The sequence below is a fragment of the Cnephaeus nilssonii genome (assembly GCF_951640355.1).
Source record: "Cnephaeus nilssonii genome assembly, chromosome: 11".
Taxonomy (NCBI): Eukaryota; Metazoa; Chordata; class Mammalia; order Chiroptera; family Vespertilionidae; genus Cnephaeus; species Cnephaeus nilssonii.
Genome location: NC_137082.1, coordinates 66,761,371 through 66,785,157, shown reverse-complemented (window position 1 = coordinate 66,785,157; position 23,787 = coordinate 66,761,371). Strand labels below are relative to the sequence as shown.

General features: G+C 48.6%; 1 protein-coding gene across 1 annotated transcript in view; it reads right to left on the bottom strand.

The window, feature by feature from the left end:
* PREX1 (phosphatidylinositol-3,4,5-trisphosphate dependent Rac exchange factor 1) overlaps positions 1-13,641 on the bottom strand; it is a 182,020-nt gene extending 168,379 nt beyond the window's left edge. The window contains exon 1 of the mRNA XM_079783577.1: positions 12,815-13,641. Coding sequence (XP_079639703.1) covers positions 12,815-13,030 — 216 coding nt within the window. The 5' untranslated portion in view covers positions 13,031-13,641. The remainder of the gene's footprint in view (positions 1-12,814) is intronic.
* Positions 13,642-23,787: the final 10,146 nt, after the last annotated feature.

Here is a 23,787-nt window from a genome sequence, read left to right as displayed (position 1 = left end):
CCCAATAAAAGAGGAATAGTTAAATAATTTTTTTTATATATAACTAATACATATGGAGGGCTTACTGTGTGCCAGGCATTGTTCTGAGAGCTTTATAGATCTAAATTCACCTAATTCCCCCATCAAAGAGGTGGGCACTCTTTTTGGAAATGAGGAAACTGATGCACACACAGGTAAAGGAGCTTGCCCACGATCACACAGCCAATAAGCAGCCAGGCTCCAGAGCCCCCACGTTCCATTACGAAGCCGTCAGAGGTTTGATAATGAAAGGCACTTGTAGTAACAGGAGGAAGTGCACAGAAAGGTCAAGAAAAGCAAGAAAAACTCTCGTGTGCAGTGCGATCACACCTAGGCTAAGTCAAAATGCACAGAACAAGGAGGAAATGTCCCGAAAGGTGAAACAGCGGTTTGGAAGGGTGAGATCATTTTACTCATCTTAATTTTCCAAATGTCCTACAATGAACACAGTGACAGCAAACACAGCCGGTGCATGACAGACGTCCCTAGGAGCCAGCACCATGCCCAGCACTTACTACTTCACTCCACCGAAATAAGCAGCCTCCCACAGAGCAGAGTCCCACCCCCAGGGCCAGGCCCACAGTAGGCACTCCACAAAATGTGTGCAAGATGAGAACAAGCCTCTGGGGTGGGAACAGAGATTTCCCCATTTTATAGCTAAGGATCCTGGGGCCTAAGAGTCAATTGCCCAAGGTCATGGAGCTGGTAAATGGTGGCCCAGGACAAGCTTTGCCAGAACTACACCTTAGTGGAGAGTTACCACCAGCAGCACTAGGGGTAAAAATCACCAAAGAGACAGGGTGACTGCATATGATGTGTGATCCAGGACTGGACCCTGGACTGGGGATGGGAATGGAGGTGGGGGAGAAGGGCATAAAGGACATTTTTGAGAAAATAGGTGAAATTTTGATATAGACTGGGTTGTATAATTTAGTACCAATGTTAAATTTCCTGATTTTGTTTATTGTACTGTGGTCATATAAGAGAATATCCATGGTCTCAGGAGATAGATGCTGAATTATTAGGAGCATCATGTCTACAATTTCTTTCAAGTGGATCAAAACAATAAAAATAATTGTGTGTGCGTGCGCGCGCGCGCACGTGTGTGTGTGTGTGTGTGTGTGTGTGTGTGTGTGTGTGTGTGTGTAGGAGGGGAGAAGGCAAGGAGGGGGGATGATAAAGCAAATGTAGCCAGTGGCCAACAACTGGTGAATCTGGGTGAGTGCTCAGTATTCATGAAATGTCGAAATAAAAAGTTATCAAAAAGTTAACCTTGCAAAAATGTACTGAATTGCCCATAAACACAGCACGCTGGGGTTTTGTGTCTAGATGCCTGTAAGTATGTAGATCTGTACGACACACACAGCCAGGCACACACACAAAACATTTTCCCCTACTTGCTCCATAAGAGTGCGCCTTTGCCGAACGGGCATAAGGAAATGTGTTTTGACGCACACTCCCCCACTGTATTTATGATCTTTGTGATGAAGGGCAAATAAATCTTAAAAACCACCCAATCAACAGCCTGGCCGGCCAACAGCTGGTGGCTGGGACCACACAGAGCTCCCTCTGCCCTCCCTGTGTGGTAAGGGCGGGAGGCCAAGGGTGCTGGTCTGCAGCCACTGCCCACACTGGGGTCCACACTCCCCAACGTCAAGGCCACTTGTTAAGAAAGTGGCAGGAACCCTCGGTCACAGCGGGCGTCCCTTTCACTCACTCATTCACTCCTTTGACCAGTCCTGACAGAACACCCAGACCGTGCTTGGGTGCTGGGGATTTGTCAGCGAACCCAGCAGACCAGGGTCCTGACCTCATGTGACATATTCTAATGGGGGAGGCAGACGCTAAACGAGCCAACAGGATCATTTCAGAGAGTGACAGGTACCAAGAAGAGCGGGCGTGGTGATGTAGAGAACGGGACCAGAAGGCTCTCTGAGGAAGTGACACTCAAAGACAGGGAGGGGCACCTGGCACAAAGCACAGTCAAAGGTGCTGCGGGCAAGAGGAACAGCAAATGAAAAGGCTCGGGGCTGGAGCCAGCCCAGCACCATTTAAGAACAAGAAGAAAGCATGATGAGCGCTGGGGGAAGTGAGGTTGGTGTGGTGAGTAGATGAGAAAACCGAGGTGCAGAAAGGGAAAGCTCCTTGCCCAGGGTCACACAGCCACTGAGGGGCAGAAAGTGTGGGCCAGACTCTGGGTGCTTGAGCACGTCACCACACTGCAGAAGAATCCTCCTGCACCTAATTCCCTCAGCCCACACTCACTCACATGCCTTTGGTTATGGCAGAAAACATCAGGCTATCTCCATCTCAAGTCCCCAAAAGTCTGCGCAAAAAATACTCAGCAGTTATATAAATCAAGATAATCGCATTTCGTAAGAAAACACGAACATGTATTTAAGGAGGGGAAAATGTTTTTCATTCAACAAATATTTAATGAGCCCTACTATGTGCCAGGCATTGTTCTTGGTGCCAGAGAGACAAAGTGAATAAGAACAAGGCAGGTAAAAAAGGAGCTAGGAAGTGGTGAGCTAGGGGGGAGCACCACTTGGAATGGTGGGGGAGGGGTCACTGAAGACTAGTTAAGGACAGGACATTGAGCAAAGGCCTGGAGGAGTGAGCCATGGAGATACTGAGAGAAGAACATTCCCAGACAGAGCATGTGAGAAGACCCTGAGGCAGGAGCATGTCTGACGCATTTGAAAAAGGGTAAATGTGGCTGCGAGGGAATGAGGGAAGGACTAAGAGAGGGAGTGAGGGAAGGAGTAAGAGCAAGAGGAGATTCTGGAATTAGTGCAGCAGATTGCACAACTGTACGAATATACTCAAACCTCTACCTCATACACTTGGAGAAAGTGGGGCTTATGGTGTGTACATCATATCACAATTAAAAATAACTGTATGAGCCCTAGCTGGTTTGGCTCAGTGAACAGAGCGACAGCCTGTGGACTGAAGAGTCCCAGGTTCGATTCCCATCAAGGGCATGTGCCTAGGTTGCGGGCTCGGACCCCCAGGAGGGGGTGTGCAGGAGGCAGCCGATCAATGATTCTCTCTCATCATTCACATTTCTATCTCTCTCTCCCTCTTCCTTCCTCTCTGAAATCAATATAAATATATTTAAACGAAAATAAAAACCACTGTATGAGAAAAAGAATAATAAAGGAGGAGACGGGTGAAGCAATGGGGTCAGACCTCGCAAAACCTTCTCGGCCATTCTAAGTAAGGGCTTTACTTTGACTCTGAGGGCGGTGGGAGCCACGGGAAGGCTTTGAGCAGGGCAGGGTCTGAGCTGCCGTAAGTGTTAGCTGGATCCCTGGCGCTGTGTATGGAGACCAGAATGTGGGAGGTCAGGGTGGCAGCAGAGGAGGTGACTGCAGTAGCCTGGCCCTTCCCCACCCGTGTGTCTGTGGGTAAGCCACCTGACCGCTCTGTGCCACGGTTTTCTTCACCTGTGAAGCAGGCCTGGAAAAGACGTTGGTCACCGGACAGAGGTGAGGGCTGGTAGCGTGTAAAGTGTTGTTATGAGGGCTATGGGTGAAGGGTGGAGTCGAGGGTAACATCAAACAGTTGTTAATCATGCAAATTAGTTTCCTGAACTGAAAACAGGGTGCCTTCCTCCTTCACAGGAAGCAGGGACATCAACAGCCCTGCCAACCAGTGGCCACTAGCACAACCTGTCCACGCCCAGGTCACAAACAGGGGCCCAAACTCCTCTCCAGGTGGGATCAGCTCAGAATCAGTATCCACCGGGAGGCTAAGACCCAGACAGGGGACAGATGTGGCCCTGGGTCACACAGCAGCTTGGAAGCAAACCAGGAATTCGGCTGGGGGCGGAAGTGTGGTCCTCCCTCCTGGATGGGTGTCCAGGCTACAGGCAGGAGGTGGCTGCTGGGCCCTTCGGAAAGCCACTGTGCCGTGCTGAATTTCAGATCATCAATCAGACGATGTCACACCCGTGCTGAAAAACCTCCAGGGGCTCCTCACCCCACTAATAAAACCCAAACTGCTCATCAGGCATATGAGACCCAAGCCAACCTTATCTCCCCTGCAGTCCCCTCCAACCACCCTAGCCTCTTGCTATTTCTCAAACAAGCCAAGCACGGTCCTGGCCCTGGCACATGCCAGTCCATCTACCAGAACACATTTCTCCCAACTCTTTCCACAGCTGGCTCCTTCTCTGCCAAGGACTCAGATCAGATGCCACCTCCTCAGAGAGACCTACCTGGACCACTCCATCTCATTAGATGCCGCCATCCCTATATTGAACATGTCCCCATTTTATTTCCTTCTTGGCGTATCTATTCCCCTCCTGTGTGGACTTGAGCAAGTTACTCAACCTCTCTAGGCCTTAGTTTCCCCATCTGCAAAATAGGTACAATGATGACATCTATTCTGCCTCAGAGGGTTGTTGCAAGGGCTCAAAGGGATAATCCACACAAAGCACTTAGCACAGTACCTGGCACCAAGGAGCAGCTCCTGTCACTTTCTTTTTTTTTTTTTTTTTTTGCAGTTTTACGTTATTTTTTTTTTATTATTAGAAAGGTTTTTGTTTTGTTTTTTTGTTCTTTTTTTTTATTAAGGTATTATATGTGTACATATCTTACCATTGCCCGCCCCACCCCACTCGCATACATGCCCTCACCCCCCAGAGTTTTGCATCCATTGGTTATGCTTATATGCATGCATACAAGTCCTTCGGTTGATCTCTTATCTCCCCCACCTCTCACTAACCTTCCCGCTGTAATTTGACAGTCTGTTTGATGCTTTACTGTCTCTGTATCTATCTTTTTGTTCATCAGTTTATAATGTTCTTTATTATCCATAAATGAGTGAGATCACGTGGTATTTTTCTTTCATTGACTGGCTTATTTCACTTAGCATGATGTTCTCCAGTTCCATCCAGGTTGCTGCAAATGGTAAGAATTCCTTCTTTTTTATGGCACCATAGTATTCCATTGTGTAGATGTACCACAGTTTTCTGATCCAGTCATCCGGCTGACGGGCACCTAGGCTGTTTCCAAATCTTAGCTATTGTAAATTGTGCTGCTATGAACATAGGGGTGCATATATCCTTTCTGATTGGTGTTTCTAGTTTCTTAGGATATATTCCTAGGAGTGGGATTACTGGGTCAAATGGGAGTTCCATTTTTAATTTTTTGAGGAAACTCCATACTGTTCTCCACAGTGGCTGCACCAGTCTGCATTCCCACCAGCAGTGCACGAGGGTGCCTTTTTCTCCACATCCTCGCCAGCACTTGTCGTTTGTTGATTTGTTGATAATAGCCATTCCTTTCACTTTCTCATGTAGTCTCTTTGTCACATTTGAATATTCCATGAGGGTAGGAACTCTGTCCATCTTGCCCTGACCACACGCCAGCACCTAGCCCAGTGTCTGGCACATGGTACATATTTAATGTCCATTTATGGAAGGAATAAGTGAATTTGTGGATGAAAGTATTGACTGCCCCCACCCTGCTCTGACCTGAGAGCAGCTCCTTACAAAAGCCACCCACCCTCCCCGGCAAGGCGGAAAGTACAAGACCCCAGATCCTGGTGGCCGATGCCACCTGCTTCCACCAGCCTTCATGCCCGAGCCCTGCCAGCCTGAAATGGCCTCGCTCCCCTGGCCCACAATCAAGAGATCATCTGTCAGTTCCACCCTGGGGAAGGAACCAGGCGGGTAAACACAGATTGAGTGTCTGACCACAGGACAAAAGGAGGGTGGGCAGATCCCCTTCTGGTCCTCAAGGAGCCGAGAAAATAAAACTTTAAAATCCACACAGGACTGGGAGGCTAGAGGGCTTCCCTCCTTCCTGGGGGCGTCCCCCCAGAGAACAGGAAAGGCTACAGCAAGTACTGGGGTGAGACTGACCTTGGCTCTGTGCTCAGCTGTGTCAGGCACCTGAATGGCTGCACTCGCTCCTCACAGGACTGCGATCATCTCCACTGTGCAGATGGAGAGACCCGGGCGCAGAGAGGCAAAAGGACTTGCCGAAGGTCACACAGGGGCCAGAGATTTGAACCCAGGCCTTTTGTCTCTAGGATCCATGCTCTTAACCAGTAACCCAAGACACACTACTGGGTGATTCGAACAAACTGTACCATGCTAATTATGTAAACACATAAATACATTTGGTTGTCCCAACTGGGAGAAAGGGATGCCATCGGTATCTAGTGGGTAGAGGCCACAGATGCTCTTAAACATCCTACAATGCACAGGATAGCCCCCCACAACAAAGAATGATCTCACTCCAGTAGGTCAATAGTGCTGAGGGCTGAAAGATGGAAGGACTCAGCCCAGACCAGCTGCTAGGGCGAACACAAATCCCCAGAGAAGGACATGGGCCACCCAAGTCCTCTCCCCAAAACTTTCAGGATGGAACCCTGAACAGCTGCAGGGCCACCACCCTTGACCAGAGTTCACTTCCCTCTAGGAACCACAACTTCTTCAGGGGGTCATGGGGTGGGGGGAGGGTCCACCTGCAAAACAATGAGATTCCAGCCCCCCCACCCCCCGGCTTGCTCTTAGGTTCTGTCTCATAAACTCTGTAGCTAGAATCAGCTCTGACCTCACCCTGTGCCGGGGGAACAAGGCTGGTGAGACACTGCATGCCAATTTGAGGATCAGCCCATCCTGATCACCCACTTCCAGCCAGGATTGCAGCCAGAAAGCCTGTGTCTATTGAAAAAAAGGAGAACCCGGCTGGTGTGGCTCAGTGGTTGAGCGTCAACCTATGAGCCAGGAGGTAATGGTTCAGCTCCCGGTCAGGGCACAGGCTCGGGTTGCAGGCTCAGTCCCCAGTGTGGGTGGAGTGTGCAGGAGGCAGCTGATCAATGATTCTCTCTCATTATTGATGTTTCTATCTCTTTCTCCCTCTCCCTTCCTCTCTGAAATCAATAAAAATATATTTAAAAGGAAAAAAGGAGAAAAATCACAAAAATCTGAAAAGTCAAGCTCTGCAGCCCGGCGTGGTCTGCTAAAACTTAACTCTTGCTAAAGCTTTAAGGGGGGGGGGGGGTTTAAACAATGACGATGTGGGTTCCCTGGTCTGAGGGAGTGGCCCCAAGCCCAGCAGGTCTTCCGCTCACTGGCTTGATAAAGAGGACACTCTCTAAGAAAGGGGGGCCCTGGAGCCTCCAAAAGCAACCCATCCATCTCTTCTTAACCTGACAGGTAAATGGTTATGAGGGCAAACTCCAGAATAATAGCGAATGGGTGTCCAGTATGCTCATTTGAAGAAAACTCATTCAAATGCCTGAGTTCTAGCATCTTCACTAGGGTCACCCTCCCTAAAGGATAAGAACCACATTTGCTCTGCATTTTCCTGGCCTACAACACTGTCTAGGATATACAGCAGGTGCTCCATACATGCCAGCAGGCTGAGAGAAACAACCTAATTTCTTTACAGTTTTACCTTTTCATAGCCCTGTTTCCTTTACACAGAAGATGGGGCCCATCTAACTCCTGCTGACACAGGATTTTATCACCAAAAAATTTTCGCCCAGACGGTGTGGCTCAGTTGAGCATCGACCTGTGAACCAGGAGGTCACGGTTCAATTCCTGGTCGGGGCACATGCCCGGGTTGCAGGCTCGATCCCCAGTGTGAGGTGTGCAGGAGGCAGCCAATCAATGTTTCTCTCTCATCACTGATGTTTCTATCTCTCTCCCTCTCCCTTCCTCTCTGAAATCAATAAAAAATATTTAAAAGAAAAAAATTTTTCACTGACTTCCTGATGATGTTCAGCACAATACAAAGTGATCTGGTCCAGACTCTCCAGTACCCTAAAGCTCAGATAATCTGCACCTTTTGGCTTAATTCTTGCCCACCTGGGCAGTCCAGAAGTCTCACAAAGGCAATAATCTTGGTCATAAACACAACATCATGACCAGGGTAGTAGTAAAGAATGTGGGCTATGCAGCAAGACCATAATAAATCCCAGCTCTGTCCGGCTCTGTGGTCTTAGGAAAATTACCTGGCCTCTCTGTGCCTTCATTTCCTTTTTAAAATGGGAAGCACAATAATACCTGGAAATTCTGAGTGGATGCACAGTTACTTTACACAGGGCTTGCAAACATTTAGCACTATATAAATGTTAGGAAATTATTATTGCTATTGCTGTTGCATTAATCTAATAGTCGTGCTGAAAATGCAATTCTTTCTGTTGAATGTTTGTAAAAAATACACTCACATCCACATGCATTCTTTTCTATGAAAAGGACATAACAAATAAGATATACATCTGTCTAGCCTTTTCTCCAAGCTCCTGTAATGTTATACATACAATGTCCATGTGTATATTACGGTTATTGTTTGTTTTCCCAAAGTGGAACTGTGTTATATTCACTTCTTAGCCTCCTACTTTCTGCAACACAACCCCATGAGAATCCCCCAAGTCACTGGGTAGGTCATTCTGTTTCAGTGACTGCAGAATGAAAAGTGTGCCCCTCACCCCATTCCCCGGAACTGCTCCCTAGTGTCAGACTAGGAGCACAGAACATTTTTAAAAAAAACAAAAAATAGTGACAACACAAAACCACAGTTTCTTGTTTTGGCAAGCAGAGCTCCAATGAGAAGAAAAGCTTTGGGCTCCCACCCCCAAAAAGCAGAACCACAGAAAGTATTCTGGGAGCTTTTTGCTCACACACCCTTGATCCTCAGGGACCCTGGCCCAGCGCAGGCAATGGGGCAGACTCTCTGGGTGCCTGGGAGTAACAGGTCTCTGCCCTCAGCCAAGGGGAGCCCCTTCCCCTATCCACCCAGAATGCTATGGTGGGCTTTTGGGGGGATGTGCAGCAATGGGGGAGGGGGCAGCTGAGGCTCCCCCGCTTCCCACCACTGCCCAGCTGGCATACCCATCACAGGATCTGCTGGCACCTGCTCCTCAAATTTCCCTCCTTGCAGGCAGGGACCCCAAACCAATCCAACCAAGAAGTAGGTGAGCTCAAGGCTCACTCAGCCTCCTCTTCAAGGGCAAGACTTCGAGCCACAAACCAACCTCAGCTGCGCCCCCCCCACCACCACCACCATTGCTGCACATCCCCAAAAAGGCCCACCATAGCATTCTGAGCACCTACTATGTGCCTGGCACAGTTCAGGAACTTTAACCTCAGGTTCATTCAAGCTTTGCAACACCCCTATGACACAGGTACTATGCCCATTGTACAGATGGGGAAACTGAGGCACAGCAGCCTGGCTCCAGAGCCCCACACTGAACCCTCATGTGATGAACAGACACGAAGCACAGAGAAGGAACTGGCAGCCTGACATTTTCATTCTTCTATAGTCCTGGCCATTTTGCGGAAGAGAGAAAAGAAGTCACAGAGGGGAAGTAACTGGAGGAAGCACAGGCTGAGGGTCAGGGTCACACAGACCTGGGTCGAATTCCAGTTTTGCCACCTTCATAAATCACGTACCAAACCCTTTGTAAGCCAGTGGCAGTGAAGTGGCCAGGGACACGAGTTCTGGGGTTGCTCAAATGCTGGCAGTGCTGCCTACATGACCCAGGGACGCTCACTTACACGACCTTTGCCTCAGTTTCCTCATGTGTCAATGGGGATCAAACAGCACTCTCTCCTGAGGGTTGTTGGGAAGTTCTGATGAGTTGGCACATGCAAAGTGCTTAGAACAGTCAATGGTGCATCCGTCTCAGCTCCCATGCAGTTACAACTATGATGGTTATCATCCTCATCAATACTGTCCAAGAGCACACAACACAGGGAGCACGCAGCCCAGTGGGAGCTTCTAAAGGTTGCAATCCGCTGTTCAGAACCAGAAGCCAGGGCAATGGGGAAGAATCTGGGGAAAGCACAAGGTCCCAGGCCCAACAAAACCACGAGCTCCTGTGGCCAGAGTTGACGTGGTCAAAACAAAATCCACTCAGAGTCCCAGTCCTCCTTTCTGTGCTGACAGGGATCTCACTGTCTCCAGGCAGCCCTCCCGGATAACCCCTCTTCTCTGGATGCGAAATCCTATAATCCTAATCACCTATTTTGTGTAATTATCACATAACATAATTAATCATAATAACTAATACTTATATGCCTTACTGCCTGCCAGGCATGTTCTAAGTGCTTTATGTGTATTTATATAACTCATCCTTTTAAAAACCCTCTAAGATAAGATCTATTATCATCCCCCCCACGTTACAGATGAGAAAAGTGAGGCTCAGAAAGGATAAGCCCCTTGCCTAAGGTCACAGAGCCCCAGGACTTGACCCCAAGTGGTCTAGTTCCAGAGCCCAGCCTTGCACTTGAATTTTTGTAAATCCCCATTTTGCCACCCTCCACAAGACTGTCCTCTCCTTGAAGGCAGGAACCTAGAACTGGCTTTTCGGCATCTCCCACGATGTTCAGTTTGTACAAAGCTTCATTTTTACTGGCAATAGAAGCTTAAAACCAGGGACACACGGAGGCCAGGGCAGCCCTTCAATGCCTGTCTCTGCCACATGGAATTAAAAGCAGGGCGGGATTACTGAGCATTCTTCCATTCTCCCAAGCCAGGAGGTTGGGGGTAAAATCCCTTAGCAAGTATAAAAGCCGGGAGGAGAGAGTGGGAAGACAGAAGAGAATCACAACCTGCATGCTGCCAGCATCGCTGCTGCGTGGAAAGCTTTGGTAATTAACTGTTCCTGAAGCTCTGAGCCCTGGGTTTTCAAAACGAAAAGGTCTTGGGTTGTTTAGGGGCTGTTTCTGAGGGAGCAAACCGAGAGAAGCCTGCAGATCGCAAACAAGGTATGGCTGGTCAGGTTACATAATCAGTCCATTTCTGACACCGGCTTGGTGACACCCAAAAGGACAAGGCCGAAAGGAAGCCTGGTTTCCCCTCCCCTCGTTTTACAAGTGGAGAAACTGAGGCCAGGACAGGTGACATGACTGGTCCAAGATGTCAAAGTTGGAACAGCTCCTCTCGGAAATGACAAGTCAATAAAAAGAAATTATAAACTCAGGAAATTAAAAATGCCAAGGAGATAATGTGGAAGTAGCGAGATCTTTTTTTTTTCTATTTCTTTAATAATAAGAATGGTTGATTCCAATCAATTTCCATTATTCCAGCTTCCTCGGACTCTACACGTGGACGATGTAAAACCACAGTTAACCCACACACAATCTATATCTGCACCACACCATCTAGGGCAAGGGCTTTCTTTCCCATTAACAGAAAAATTGCTTGCCTCTCTCCCTTCCAGACTGAGGAGCAGGGAGTGGCTCAGAAGGAGAAGTGAGGAGTTCCCTAGAATTTGACATTGCTCAGAGATGGCAGAGCTGTCTACATCTTCAATTCAGAAACTGCCAACTTCAAACTGAGCAGATCCTTTTTTTTTTTTTTTTAACTGTGAGAGAGGGAGAGATGGGCGGGCGGAGTGGGGGGGGGGATGCTAACCCTGCCTTATTCTCACAGGCCTTTCTAGATGGGTCCTTTAGCCAAATGGTTTTCAATGCCTCTGTAAATCTCACACACACACACACACACACACACACACACACATGCCCTCTTTTCACAGACAGTAGGGCTCTCTCCTCCGAGTTAGAACTCGGACCTCACACAGCCTCAGCTACACCCCCAAGCCACTAGATACCCCAGAGGATGCCAGAGTCTCCTCTCCCTCTTGCCCCCCGCCCCCGCCCCCCAGACTGGAAGCTGCAGAGCCTGGCCCTGGGTCCCTAAAGGAAATACCACCGCCCCCACCAGCCCTTCCTGAACCAGGATTAAAAGACTTCCTAGAGCTGAGAAGGGAGTAAATGAGGTCCCAGCAGGAGGCACGGAGATTAAAGCCCTGGAGTCTCCTAACTCTCAGAAACGCCTGGTCCGGTCCCACCCCCTCCACCACGAAGCCACTTTTCTCACTTCCTAGGAGAGTAAGGAAGCGGCCCCTTCCTCCCTCTCACAGGAAAAAAAAAAAAAAAAAAAAAGGACGAAATGCAGCATAGGATAGGGGTTTAAAGCACCAGCTAGGCCTGCCCTGCTTCAAAACCCACTATCCCCAACGAACCAGTGACTTCTGGGCACTCAACCTCTCTGGAGCTAAACTCTCCCATCTAAAAGCCGGGGGATGTGCTCGTCCCTACTTCATGGGCCACTTGGGAAGGTTAAACCTTCTAATGACACATGTAGGCGCCTGCCCCAGAGTAAGCGCTCAGTTGTTATTTTACAGATCTGTCGCTGTGGTTTGGAAACTTGGAGATGGGAGGGGGGTGGCGAGCGTTTGGATTGCCAAGTCGTGAGTTCTAACCCCACTGTCTCCAAGCTCCAGGAACAGCGTGTGCGTGGGGCCCAGGAGTCCTACGCTGGGGTCTGGTCGATGTCCGTCCATCCTCCAGGCTTTGGGCTTTGTCCTACGCTCCTCAGCGCGGAGGGACGCTGGGCTCTAGCATTTCCAGGGTCCAGTCCGGGATGGGGACTCGGCGGCGCACCCGGCGGCGAAGAAAGCCCTGGCGACAAACAAGCAGGAGCAAAAGCTCCGGGCGCTTGGATCGCAGAGCCCCTGCCTCACGGATGTAACTCATTTTAAAACTATTGGAAAGGCGCGGAGGGGAGAGAAAAAAGACAAAAGGGCAGCGTGCCCGGGGAGAAACGAAGTGCGGGAGACGCCGGGACGGAGCTGGACTGCGGGCCGGCCAGGAAAGCGACAGACCAGCTCTAGAGGAGCCCGGGTCTCCTCACTCCTCTGCGCGCCCCGCGGGGCGTCCCTGAGGCGACTCTCGCGACCCCCGGGATCTGCGGCCACAGGTTGTGGGGACCGCCCCGCGCCGAGGCCCCGCGCCCCGCTGTCCCCGCACTCCCCGGGAGACACTCACCGACTGCAAGAAGCGCAAGGTGCCCACGTAGTCCCTCTCGGTGCCCAAGATCTCGTTGAGGACGCACAGGCGGAGGCGCAGCTGGCGCTCCGACTCCCGGGCGGCCGCGCACGGACCGGAGCTAGGCGCCGCGGCGCCGGGGGCCCGGGGGTCCGGATGGGCACCGTCCTCAGCCCCATCGCCGCCGCCGCGATCGCTGCCGCCGGGTACCTCCATTCTAGCGCAGCCGCGTGGTGCCGGCTCCTTCCCCCGCGCGGAGGTCGCGCCGAACGGCGACTCAGGGGTCCAAGCACCCCATCCCGGACGGGGCGCGCCGGCTCAGCCGCGGGCCGGGCGCTAGGCGCGGCGGGCGGGACTGGGGGCGGGGGACCGGGCTGGGGGCGGGGGACCGGGCTGGGGGCGGAGGCAGCGCGCGCGGAGGCTGGACCAGAGGCGGGAGGAGGCGGCCTTCGGGGCTCCCAGACGGCGGGCCCCCGCCACCCGCCCGCCCAGGGAGCGTCTGCCAAGTGCCACGCCGCGCTGAGCCGCAGAGACGCGCCGCGGCGCTTGGCGGCGACTTCGGAAGCTCGGCGCGACCGGATCGGGGCCGCCCGCGGCGCTCGGGCGGGAGGAATCCTCCGGAAGGGGCCCCGCGGAGCTCGGAGGCTAGCGCACGAACTCTGCACCCGAACGCGTGGCGCCCCCACCCCCGCCGCGGGCTACGCCACTCCCACCCGACACATGCGACACCCTGCGCGCACAGGCACACGCACGCAGGTCCGGCCGCTGCTGGGCCGAGTAAACACCAGGCTGGAAAAGCTCGTGGCGGAGAGCTCAGTAGCAAGCCCGCCCTGACACGCGCGCCCCCGCCGGCCCAAGGAAGAAAGAGGGGCGGCCCACGCGCGTGCTATGTCACCTCTGGGATACCCAGCCCTTTCGGTGCCCTGGGGCACTGCCACGACCTTGGGAAGAAACACGCGTGATTCATTCTCTCTCTCTCTCTCTCTCTCTCTCTCTCTCTCTCTCTCTCTCTCTCTCTCTGTATGTGTTGCTCCTTTTCTCTTTCCCTTCCCTTATTTTTTCCTTCTATCCTTCCTTTTTTTCCTTCTGAACTTCTTTGCTCCCATGAGCAGAGCCTACCCTTTCCACATTTCCCAGAAGAAATTATCTGCTCTCAGTTACTGATGGACAGCTGCTCTGCCTGAGCCCCACTTCCATCCACTCTGCCACGGATAAGGTCTTCTAGCCCAGGCTGCTCTGTCTGACAAATGACCGCACCTGCCTCACGGGAAGGTATGATGCTCAGGTTCACATCCCATCTCCCCCACTTGCTGGCTGGGTCACCTTGGGCTGGTTTCCGTGCCTCAAGAGCCTTAGTGTTCTCATCAGTACAATGGGAATAAAAGTGGTACGTAGCTCACGGGGTCCTTCACACCGTTATGTGTAAATCCATAGGAAGTTTTTGGAGCAGTGCCCAGCACTTAGCAAGTTCTCTATAGGTGTTTATTCTTAATTAGTATTGCATGTATAAACAGCCCTCTTGGCCAGACCCCATTCTCCAAACTGCCCATACAATCCTTATTCACTGGCCAGAGATTTTATTATCTCCTCAATGGATTAGCTGTTTCACATAATATCCCCCTGTAGATTATAATTACCCTTTAGGTAGGAACAGTATTGCTTATTTATTTTCTGTTCCAAACACCCAGGATTGTTCTCCCACTCGCCTCTGGGTAAATACTGTGACGGCCTAAAGACACAGGACAAGAGTGGGGTAGCTTTGTCCCTTTGGGCTCATGGACAAGGTGGCATTTGATCTGGGCCTTGGGTAAGTGAAGCTCCCCTGGGCAGGTACTAAAGGATGTGAGATGGGTGAGCCTCCCAGGTTTGGGTAGTGGAGTCAATTATGTCCAAAAGGTGGCTGCCTGCTAAGGTTCTCAGAAAATTGTAGAGAAGTTTGGAGTAGCTATCCTGTATGACCTCAGACTGATCACAACGCTTCTCTGAGCCTCAGTTGCCTCATCTATAAAATGGGAACCTTTGTAAGAGAAAAATGTATGTAAAGCAGGGTTCCTCAGGTTCAAATGACCTCACCTGCCTCACAGGAAGGTATGATGCTCAGGTTCAAATTGCCTCAGGACTGTGGATATTTGGGGTGATTCTTAGTTGTGGAGGAGCATCCTTTGCTTTGAGAACATTGAGCAGCATACTGTACCCACTTCACATTAGATACCAGTAGCACTCCCTTCCCAGTTGTCTCCAGACATTGCCAAATGTCCCCCAAGGGACAGAATTGCCCCCAGTTGAGAACCACTGATACAAAATATCTGACAATAACTGGCACATAGTATGTGGCCAATAAATGTTAGCCTCCTTCCCAGCTGTATCCGTGGAAGATTTCCTTCACCTTCAGAGAAATTTGCTATACACACACACACACACACACACACACACACACAGAGATCTCATACGTCACCCAAGAATTGGCCCACACTGCCAAAAAGACCATCCAAACATTTCCACACTTATGGGTGGAGCCCACCCTTGGCTCACCCCCAACCCTTCTATATTCTGTTACTCCCTCCGATCCCTCTGGAATATTTCTCCCCACCATCCCATTCCCAGTGAAAAATGATACCACTTTTAATAAATTACTTCAGCTCTCTGTGCCTTCTTTTCCTCATCTGTGAACTGAGGATAATAACGATAACGATGTCATAAGGTTGTTGCAAAGATTCCTAAGTTAATACACAGAAAGTGCTTAGAGCAGATAAGTGCTCAATAAGTGAAGACTTACTTATTCAACTCGGGGATTGAGTGCTGAATTCATTTGGCTGCACTTGGCAACAAGGAGGAGAAAAATGGGTTACTGGTGGGTTAAAACATAAAGACATTGCTTATCTAACAAAACATCCAAAGGAGATTGGTTCTTCTGGCGGGTTCAGGATTTGGTGACATCAGAAGGACCAAGGTACCTTCAACCCTGCCATCCCCGTCATGGTGGCTTTTCGCCCAGGTCTTGGAGCCTCAGTTTCACAAGATGCTGCTCAATGGCAACATCACCTGCTAAACAACAACTCCAAAGCAGGAAAGAAAATAAAAGGGAAATGGGGGAGGGAGGAGGGAGGTGAAGCTCTCCTCTGGCCTCTCATCAGAGAGAGAAAACTTTCCCCAAAGTCCGTGGCATACAGACTTTCTCTTATACCTCACAGGTCAGCCTGAGTCACATGACCACCCTTAAATAGTCCCCGACCAAAAGCAGGGTTGTCACTATCAAGTTAGAACAGTCCTGCTCCATCTCCCGGGACATGGCTGCGTGGACAACCTAGGTTCTGTTATCAAGAGAGAAGTGTCTGCCACAAGCATCTACTATGGGCTGGGCACTGAGTGAGATCCTGGGGTTAAAGAAGTGTAAGACTAACAACATCAGGCCCTCAGGCAGGGATCCTGCAGTGAGCACAACAGATAAGGTTCCTGCCCCCCTGGTGCTTCCAGTCCAGAGCAGGGAGAGAGACAATAACCAAATTAACAACCAATCAATAAACACACAAACAAATAAGCAAGATCCTTTCAGCTTCTCCAGAGTTGGTTGGTGGCACCTTCAGGCCTCTGCTTCAGGTCACTGCCTACTCAGGTCACATGACTCAGACAGGGGGCTCAGCTCTGGTGTCATCAATGGGGACTCCCTTGGTCCAAGGCCTGGCTGCCTCCCAGCTATTCCTGGCACAGTGCAACTCACTGAACAAACATGACTAAGCAACACAAGCTGGGGGAGGTTTTTTCTTACCCCTGTTTTAGCCTTGGTCTCTCCTCCCTTCTTTCCCATTGCCTCCACCCATAACCTCCAGGATCTCCAGTAGGGAGCCCTTAGATCTTTGTATATGTCCAGGGCAGGGCCTAAAATACCATAACTGGGAAACATTCATGAAAAGATCAGAGAAGGAGGAAAAAAAACCTTTCAGTTTGGGGGTTTGGGAGGAAAACCATGATAATGATAGGGAAATTCTCTTCTACTGGGACAATGTAGAGTTTCTGTTGCCATGTACTTCACAAATAGTGGGAAATACCATTTTGTTTCTATTGCGTAAGTTCCACAGTTGCAGGGAAGAAGTTAATGCTGCTTGGAAACATTAGATAGTTCCTCATTCCATGATAAGATGCTTTCAGATTCTGCAGGCTCAGGATTCCAAGGCCCCTTTCTCAAGCCCTGCTTAAAAGAAAAAAAAACAAGATAAAACGAGGAAAAACAAGGGGTGATTTTGGTCCACCCCAAGTTGAATGAGCCAGGTGAGAAGTGAGTAATCAGACTACCTAGGATCGCCAGTCATTTCCCAAAAGCAGAAGAGTTCTCTGTCAGTCAGGCCAGCTACCCAGGGAGTCTTTTCCCCATTCTGAGAACCAATTGCAGCTTTCTGAAAACAGGAGCCATCTCCACACTTGGCATTGGACAGAACAGCTGACAACCGAACCCAATGCTAGACACGCAGGCCAGGGTTCATTTCTGCAAACCAAACTATCAGGCTCTTCCTGATCGTCTCAGTTGAGCCACCCCCCACCCCAAAAAAAAAATGCCCAAGTCAAAACTTCTCCAAAAGCCCTGACCAGTTTGGCTAGGAGGATAGAGCCTCGGCCTGCGGACTGAATGGTCCCAGGTTCGATTCCAGTCAAGGGCATGTTCCTTGGGTTCGGGCACATCCCCAGTGGGGGTGGGGTGTAGGAGGCAGCTGATTGATGTTTCTCTTTCATTGATGTTTCTGACTCTCTGTCCCTCTCCCTTCCTCTCTGTAAAAAAAAAAAAAAATCAATAAAATATATTTAATAAAACAACTTCTCCAAAGAAAGCCTTGCTGTTGGGAACAGATCTCTCCAGAAGATTCTGGTTCAATTCTGGTTCAAGGTTTGATTCAAACAAAATAGATACCAGATTAAATCGGGGCTCCAGAGCTTTGCCAATTGTATTCCTGCCAGAAGGCACTGGAAATACAGCCTGGAGGAAACAGAGAAGGAAATGCTTAGGACCCTGATTTTGAATCCCGACTATACCACTGATATGTGTGCCTTCTCCTTTCCCAGCCTTTGGACATTATTGTAGCTGTAGAGACCAACTTCCTGGCTTCAAATCCCAGCCCCACCACTTCCCTATTGTGTGTGTGGCTTTGTGCAAGCAACTTAATCTCTCTGGACTTTGATGTGTCTATCTGTACAATGGGAACAATAAGAGTTCTAACCTCACAGAGCTGTTGTGTGGAATAAAATAGTTCATAGATCCAAAGTGCTCAGAATGCTGCCTGACACTCACTTAAGTGATAGCTATTGTAACTGGGTGAGGCCATGATGTTTGGAGGCCTGGCAACTATCTTGACACCATGAGGAAGGACATTGCTAACCAATGAAGATGGCAAAATGACAGATGGAAAGAACCTGAATCTTTGATGTCACTGAGCTCCTGAATTAACCAACTGTGGAACCACCCCTACCTCTAGACTTCTTGTATATTAAGTTAATAAAATAATTTTATTAACTTATTTTTTAAGCCAGCTGGGTCAAATTTCCTTTACTTGCAGCCAAAAGATCCCAACTGATATGCCTGCCTTCTTTCTCCTAGATTTCTCCCCACTTCAATGAACTGATTCCTTTATTAATAGCATGACTGAACACCCCAGCTTGTATGGGACAATCCAGGTTTCTTTGTCCCAGAATGATTATCAATAGCATCCCAATTTGGATAATTATGGACACCCTATCCTTTGAAAAAAAGCATTGCCCTCTTCCTACTTCAGTATAGTGGAGAACAGCACCTAAGGTTTGTAACATGAAGCCTGGATTGAGGTAAAGTCAAGAAAATGGTTCAGAAAGAGATTGGTGCATAAAAGGTCAATTCTACAACTTAGTCAAGGCCAGAGATTGATCTGGATGGTGTATCTTGAAATTCTGCAGCCAGGATGCCAGATGGTTTCAACAGACATACTGGACACACTTTTATACATCTGGGGTGTGTGTGTGTGTGTGTGTGTGTGTGTGTGTGTTTTCCAGTTAGTTTCCTGGACTGAAAGCTCAAAAATAGGGCTGCCCAGTCCAAACCCAGACACCTGGCAATCCCAGTGGTAACTTTTACCTCTTCAGCCAGCAGAAACACAATTAGCCACACCCTCTCCAAATGCCATTTACACTGCAGCCTGCCTTTGAAATTTCCTGGGTAAATTCCATTCCTGGAGCCTTTGCTGAAAGGGGGAAAGTTCTAACAACTGTTACCATTTTTTGAGTGCTCACTATGTGCCAGGCACTATTAAGATGTGATCACATTCTCAAAACTTCCCTTCATAGTACTACTATTATCATTGTCCCTTAAAAAAAACTTTTTTATTATTATTATTGATTTCAGAGAGGAAGAGAGATGGAGAGACAGACAGAAATATCAATGATGAGAGAGAATCGATTGCCTCCTGCACACCTACACTGGGGACTGAGCCCACAACCTGGGCACATGCCCCAACTGGGAATCAAACTATGACCTCCTGATTCAGAGGTCAACCCTCAACCATGAGCCACACCAGCTGGGCTATTGCCCCTTTTTTACTGATGAGAAAACTGAGGCTCAGAAAGAAACCCAATCAAGGTCACTGTATTAGTTAGGATAATGATAGACACTGTAACGGGACCCAAGCAGCAATGAATTCTTTTAAATAGAGCTTATTTCTCTCATGCTATAGTCCAGGCATGAACAACCCAAGTAGGTACAGAGACCACAGGCTGCTGCGGCCCAGGCTCCTTCCAGCATGTGGCTACACCTCCCTGAACACATGGTATTCACCATGTGCTCCAAGATGGCTGCTCTAGCGACATATTTCAACCAGCAGAAGGAAAAAGGGGGAAGGGAAAGGAATGCCTCCTTTTAAGAATCTGAACTAGAAGTTTCACATGTCACGTCCACTCCCACTGGATTGGCCAGAGCTTTGCCATCCAGGTATGTCTGAGCCTAAATCCACACCAAGCCATCTCTCAGGTGTTGCCAGTGGACTATGAGAGTCTTGTCTCCCTCATCAAAGAACAGTGCCAGGCACACCTAAATATTAAATGAGTGGACATATTAAATGAATGAATGAATATCTCCAATACTCATTTTGGACTCCAGGTTGAGAGAAAACTTCCTTGTGAGTGCCTGGCCCTGTGCTGGGCACTGAGAACAGTGAACAAAACAGATAAGAGTCCTTGCCATCCTGGAGCTGACATTCTAGTGGCAGAAGAGATGGCCAATAAGTCAAACACCACGTCTGCCAGATGGTGGTGACAGCTATGGGGAAAACCAAACCACGGAGCATGACAGGAGTGGTGGAAAGTGACAGGCCTCACTCAGGAGGCAACATTTTAGCAAAGACCTAAAAGAGATGAGGGAGCAGGCCCTCCGTGTGTTCCAGGCAGAAGAAACAGCAGGTCAAGGGCTTGGAGGCAGGAACAACCAGGAGTGGAGACAGCAAGAGGCAAAGGGCAGTAGTAGGAAATGCAGCTGGAGGAAAGAGAGGAGCCAGATGTGTGAGCTGTACAGGCGGCCGCAAAGACTTTGGCTTTTTCTCTGGGTGAGTGGAAGCCATGGAAAGTTCGGAACAGAGGAGAGAGATGATCTGACAGGTTCTAGGATCCCTCGGATTGATCCATGAGAAGAGACTACAGGGGGTGAGGTTGGAAGCCATGAGATCTGTGAGGAGGATACTGCCATAGTCCAGGCGAGAGACGTTGATAGCTTACACCAGGGTGATGCAGGGCAGATGAGGGGAAATGGTCTATTCTGGATATAGCCTAACAAGAGAACCTATAGGATTTTAAGTGCTGGGGTGAAAGAAAGGGGACGGGGGGGGGGGGTGGGGAGCTTAATCGTGACTCTGAGATGTTTGGCCTGAGCAACTGAAAGATGAGGTTGGAATTCACCAGGATGGGGAAGATTGTGGGAGGGACAGGTTTGGGGGAGAAGATGGAGAATTTGTTCTTGGCCGTGTTAGATGTCAAATTCAATAGCCACATGGAGATGTTGTGTTGGCAGTCACACCATCCCAGGGTTCCAGGGCGGAGATCAACCTGGAGATAAGAAAGTAGGCATTGTCAGAATGTGATGAGAATTAAAGCCACAGGATTGGGTGAGACAACCCAGGGAGGGCATGTGGATGGGGAAGAGGACAAGGGCAGAGACCTGAGCTATACCAATGTTCGGACTGAGGCAATCAGTGAGTGGACACCAGAATAAATGTTAGAGAGTCCATTCCCAACTTGTGGCATTTCCCTGGCTTCCTTAAGAAGACTGGACATGAGATGGTGTCTCCTGTGACCTCGTTGCCGTTACTGAAATGGGGCAGAGTTCCCAGCTCGAGTCATTTCCTTCATGGGCCTGAGTCTCAGTTTCCTCATTTGTTAAATGGGGACATTAAGAATCCTGCTCTGCCAGCTCTCTGAGGAAATGTGAGAATACAACGAGATCTTAAGATGATCTTACAATGAAAAAATGCTTGAAAAAACTGAAGAGCGCAAGTGAAAGAAGGTTCTTCCCCTACAGCCCAACTTTAGGCCCTTGGAAATGAGAAACTGAAGCAAAGAACAAAACTTACACAGATTCAGAGAAAACAAAAGAGAAGTTGTGGCAGAGAAAAAAAACGACATACAGCTCCATGCAACAATGTGGATGAATTTTAAAAACATAATGTAGAGCCAACGAAGCCAGATATAAAAGAGCACATTATGTACGGTTCCATTTATATCGTGCTCAAAGCAGACCATATTCAACTAGAGTGCTTAGAGGTACATACTTGGGTAGTAAAGCCATAAAGAAAAGAATACAGCATTTACATACAAATCAGAGTGGTTTCCTCCTGGGTTGGAGAGGTAGGGTTGGGATTGGATGAGCCATACAGGGGCTGTAGGGGCTGGCAGTGGTGTATTTCTTAACCCAGGTATTGATTTCACAGAGGTTCACTTTATAATAATTTATTATGATTTACATTATGTTTTATGCACTTTTTCCATGTGTTTTCGATTCTCCAACTTTAAAATGCATCAAATGCCTGAAAGGTAAATATACACACCTACACTCATACCCTTTGACTAGTTCTTATTCGGGGAGCCTAAACTGCAGATATAATCACATACCCAGACAAATTTAGACGCACAAAGATGTTCACTGTAGTGCTACTTACAATAGCCCCATTTTTTAAAGGATCTAAATTTTCACTAATAGGTCAAGAGTTAAATACAGTATGGTATATCCACAATTTGGAAACTTATTTAGCAGTCTGCTATCAAAGCGTATTTAATGGAATAGGACACTGGTCATGATCCATGAATAAATGGAGATAAAAATAATGGAATATAAACTAAACGTAGACTGTGATCTCAATATTGTCAATATATATTACATATTCATACGAAAAAGACAGGAAGGAAATATATAAAAATAACAGGAGTAGTTACATCTGGGCAGTGGAATTATAGGTATTTGTTTTTGTCTTTATACTCATATTTCCAACAATGGATATATATTAATTTTATTCTTTAATACATTCCTTTTCCCCCCTTCTTTAAATCTGGACCTTAGATGCACACAATTAGTTAACCACACTCCTCAGGCCATGGCACACCATCAACGGCCTCTAAGTATGGCCTCTATTTTGTCTTATATTCACTTATTCTTGCCTTTGTCACCCATCTCCACTCCTTCTATTTCCCCCTCCCCCACAGACACCCACTCAGGTATATTTAAAGTATGTTCTTTCTATCCATATGCCATACATTTGTTGGGGTGTATGTGTATCCAAATAGACAGAGTAAAAAAATATATGAAGAGCTGAAGTGCTGTTTTATGGTTGTTTTTGAATTTTTACATAAATGGTACAGAGTTGTGAATCTGATGCTGTCTTACTTTTTCAATCAACATCATGTCTTTGAGATCATTCCTTGATGCTATTTGTAAATAAAATGCATTATTTCCGACGTGCTTAGTATTCCATTGTTTACTTGTATCACTGTGGTAGAGACTGCTGGCTGTTCCCCAAAAGCAGTTTTGTCCTCTTCCAGAACATACTCAGGGACTACATTTCCCAGTCTCCCTTGCAGATAGGTGGAGCCACCTAAGACACTTGAGCCCATGGATGCTAGCCCAAGAAACTTCTCCCTTGCCTTCTCCTCTATGCTCTTTTCCCTTCTAAGCTAGTTTGTATGAGGATCCCAGAGTGACCTTGGAAGTCATGGGTTTAAGGTGGCAGAGGGGTCATCCCTGGGGCCATGTCTCAACCTGGGTCAGAATGCCTGAGTGGAGGGGAGCCAGACTTACCCATCAGTAACATTCATGTTGGACTGTTATATGAACAAAAAATAAAACTTCCAGTGGGTCTGACACTTTACATACATTAGGGCCTATTTATTATAGCAGTGAATATTAACCCTAACCAGTAAAACATATTCTACTTATCCATCTCCTAGTGCAAGACACTAATGCCCCTTACTCTTTGAAGCAACACTGTGACACACATCCTCATACATATTTCCATTTACATCTGTGAGCAAGTTTTTCTTAGGTTGTCTATAGGAATGGAATTTCTGAGTCATGGGGTATGTACGTATTTTGTTTGCCTGACCAAAGCAATGTCAGGGGCATCCAGCTTTGGGGGCAGTGACAGCAGAGGTTTTGGTATTCAGATACCCAGCATCGACATTGCTGGTTGGGGTGTCTGTGCTCAGAGGGGTCATCCCTGGGGCCATGTCTCAAAGTGGTTTGGGCAACGTTCTACGGTCGTGGTCTCAGACTGGTTTCCTGGGCACCCTGGAGATGCTGTAAGCACCCATAATCCTATCTAATAAAAGAGTAATATGCAAATTGACCATCACTCCAACACACAAGATGGCTGTCCCCATGTGGTCAAAGATGGCTGCCCCCATGTGGACACAAGATGGCCGCTGCAAGATGGCCAGCAGGGGAGGGCAGTTGGGAGGGACCAGGCCTGCAGGGGAGGGCA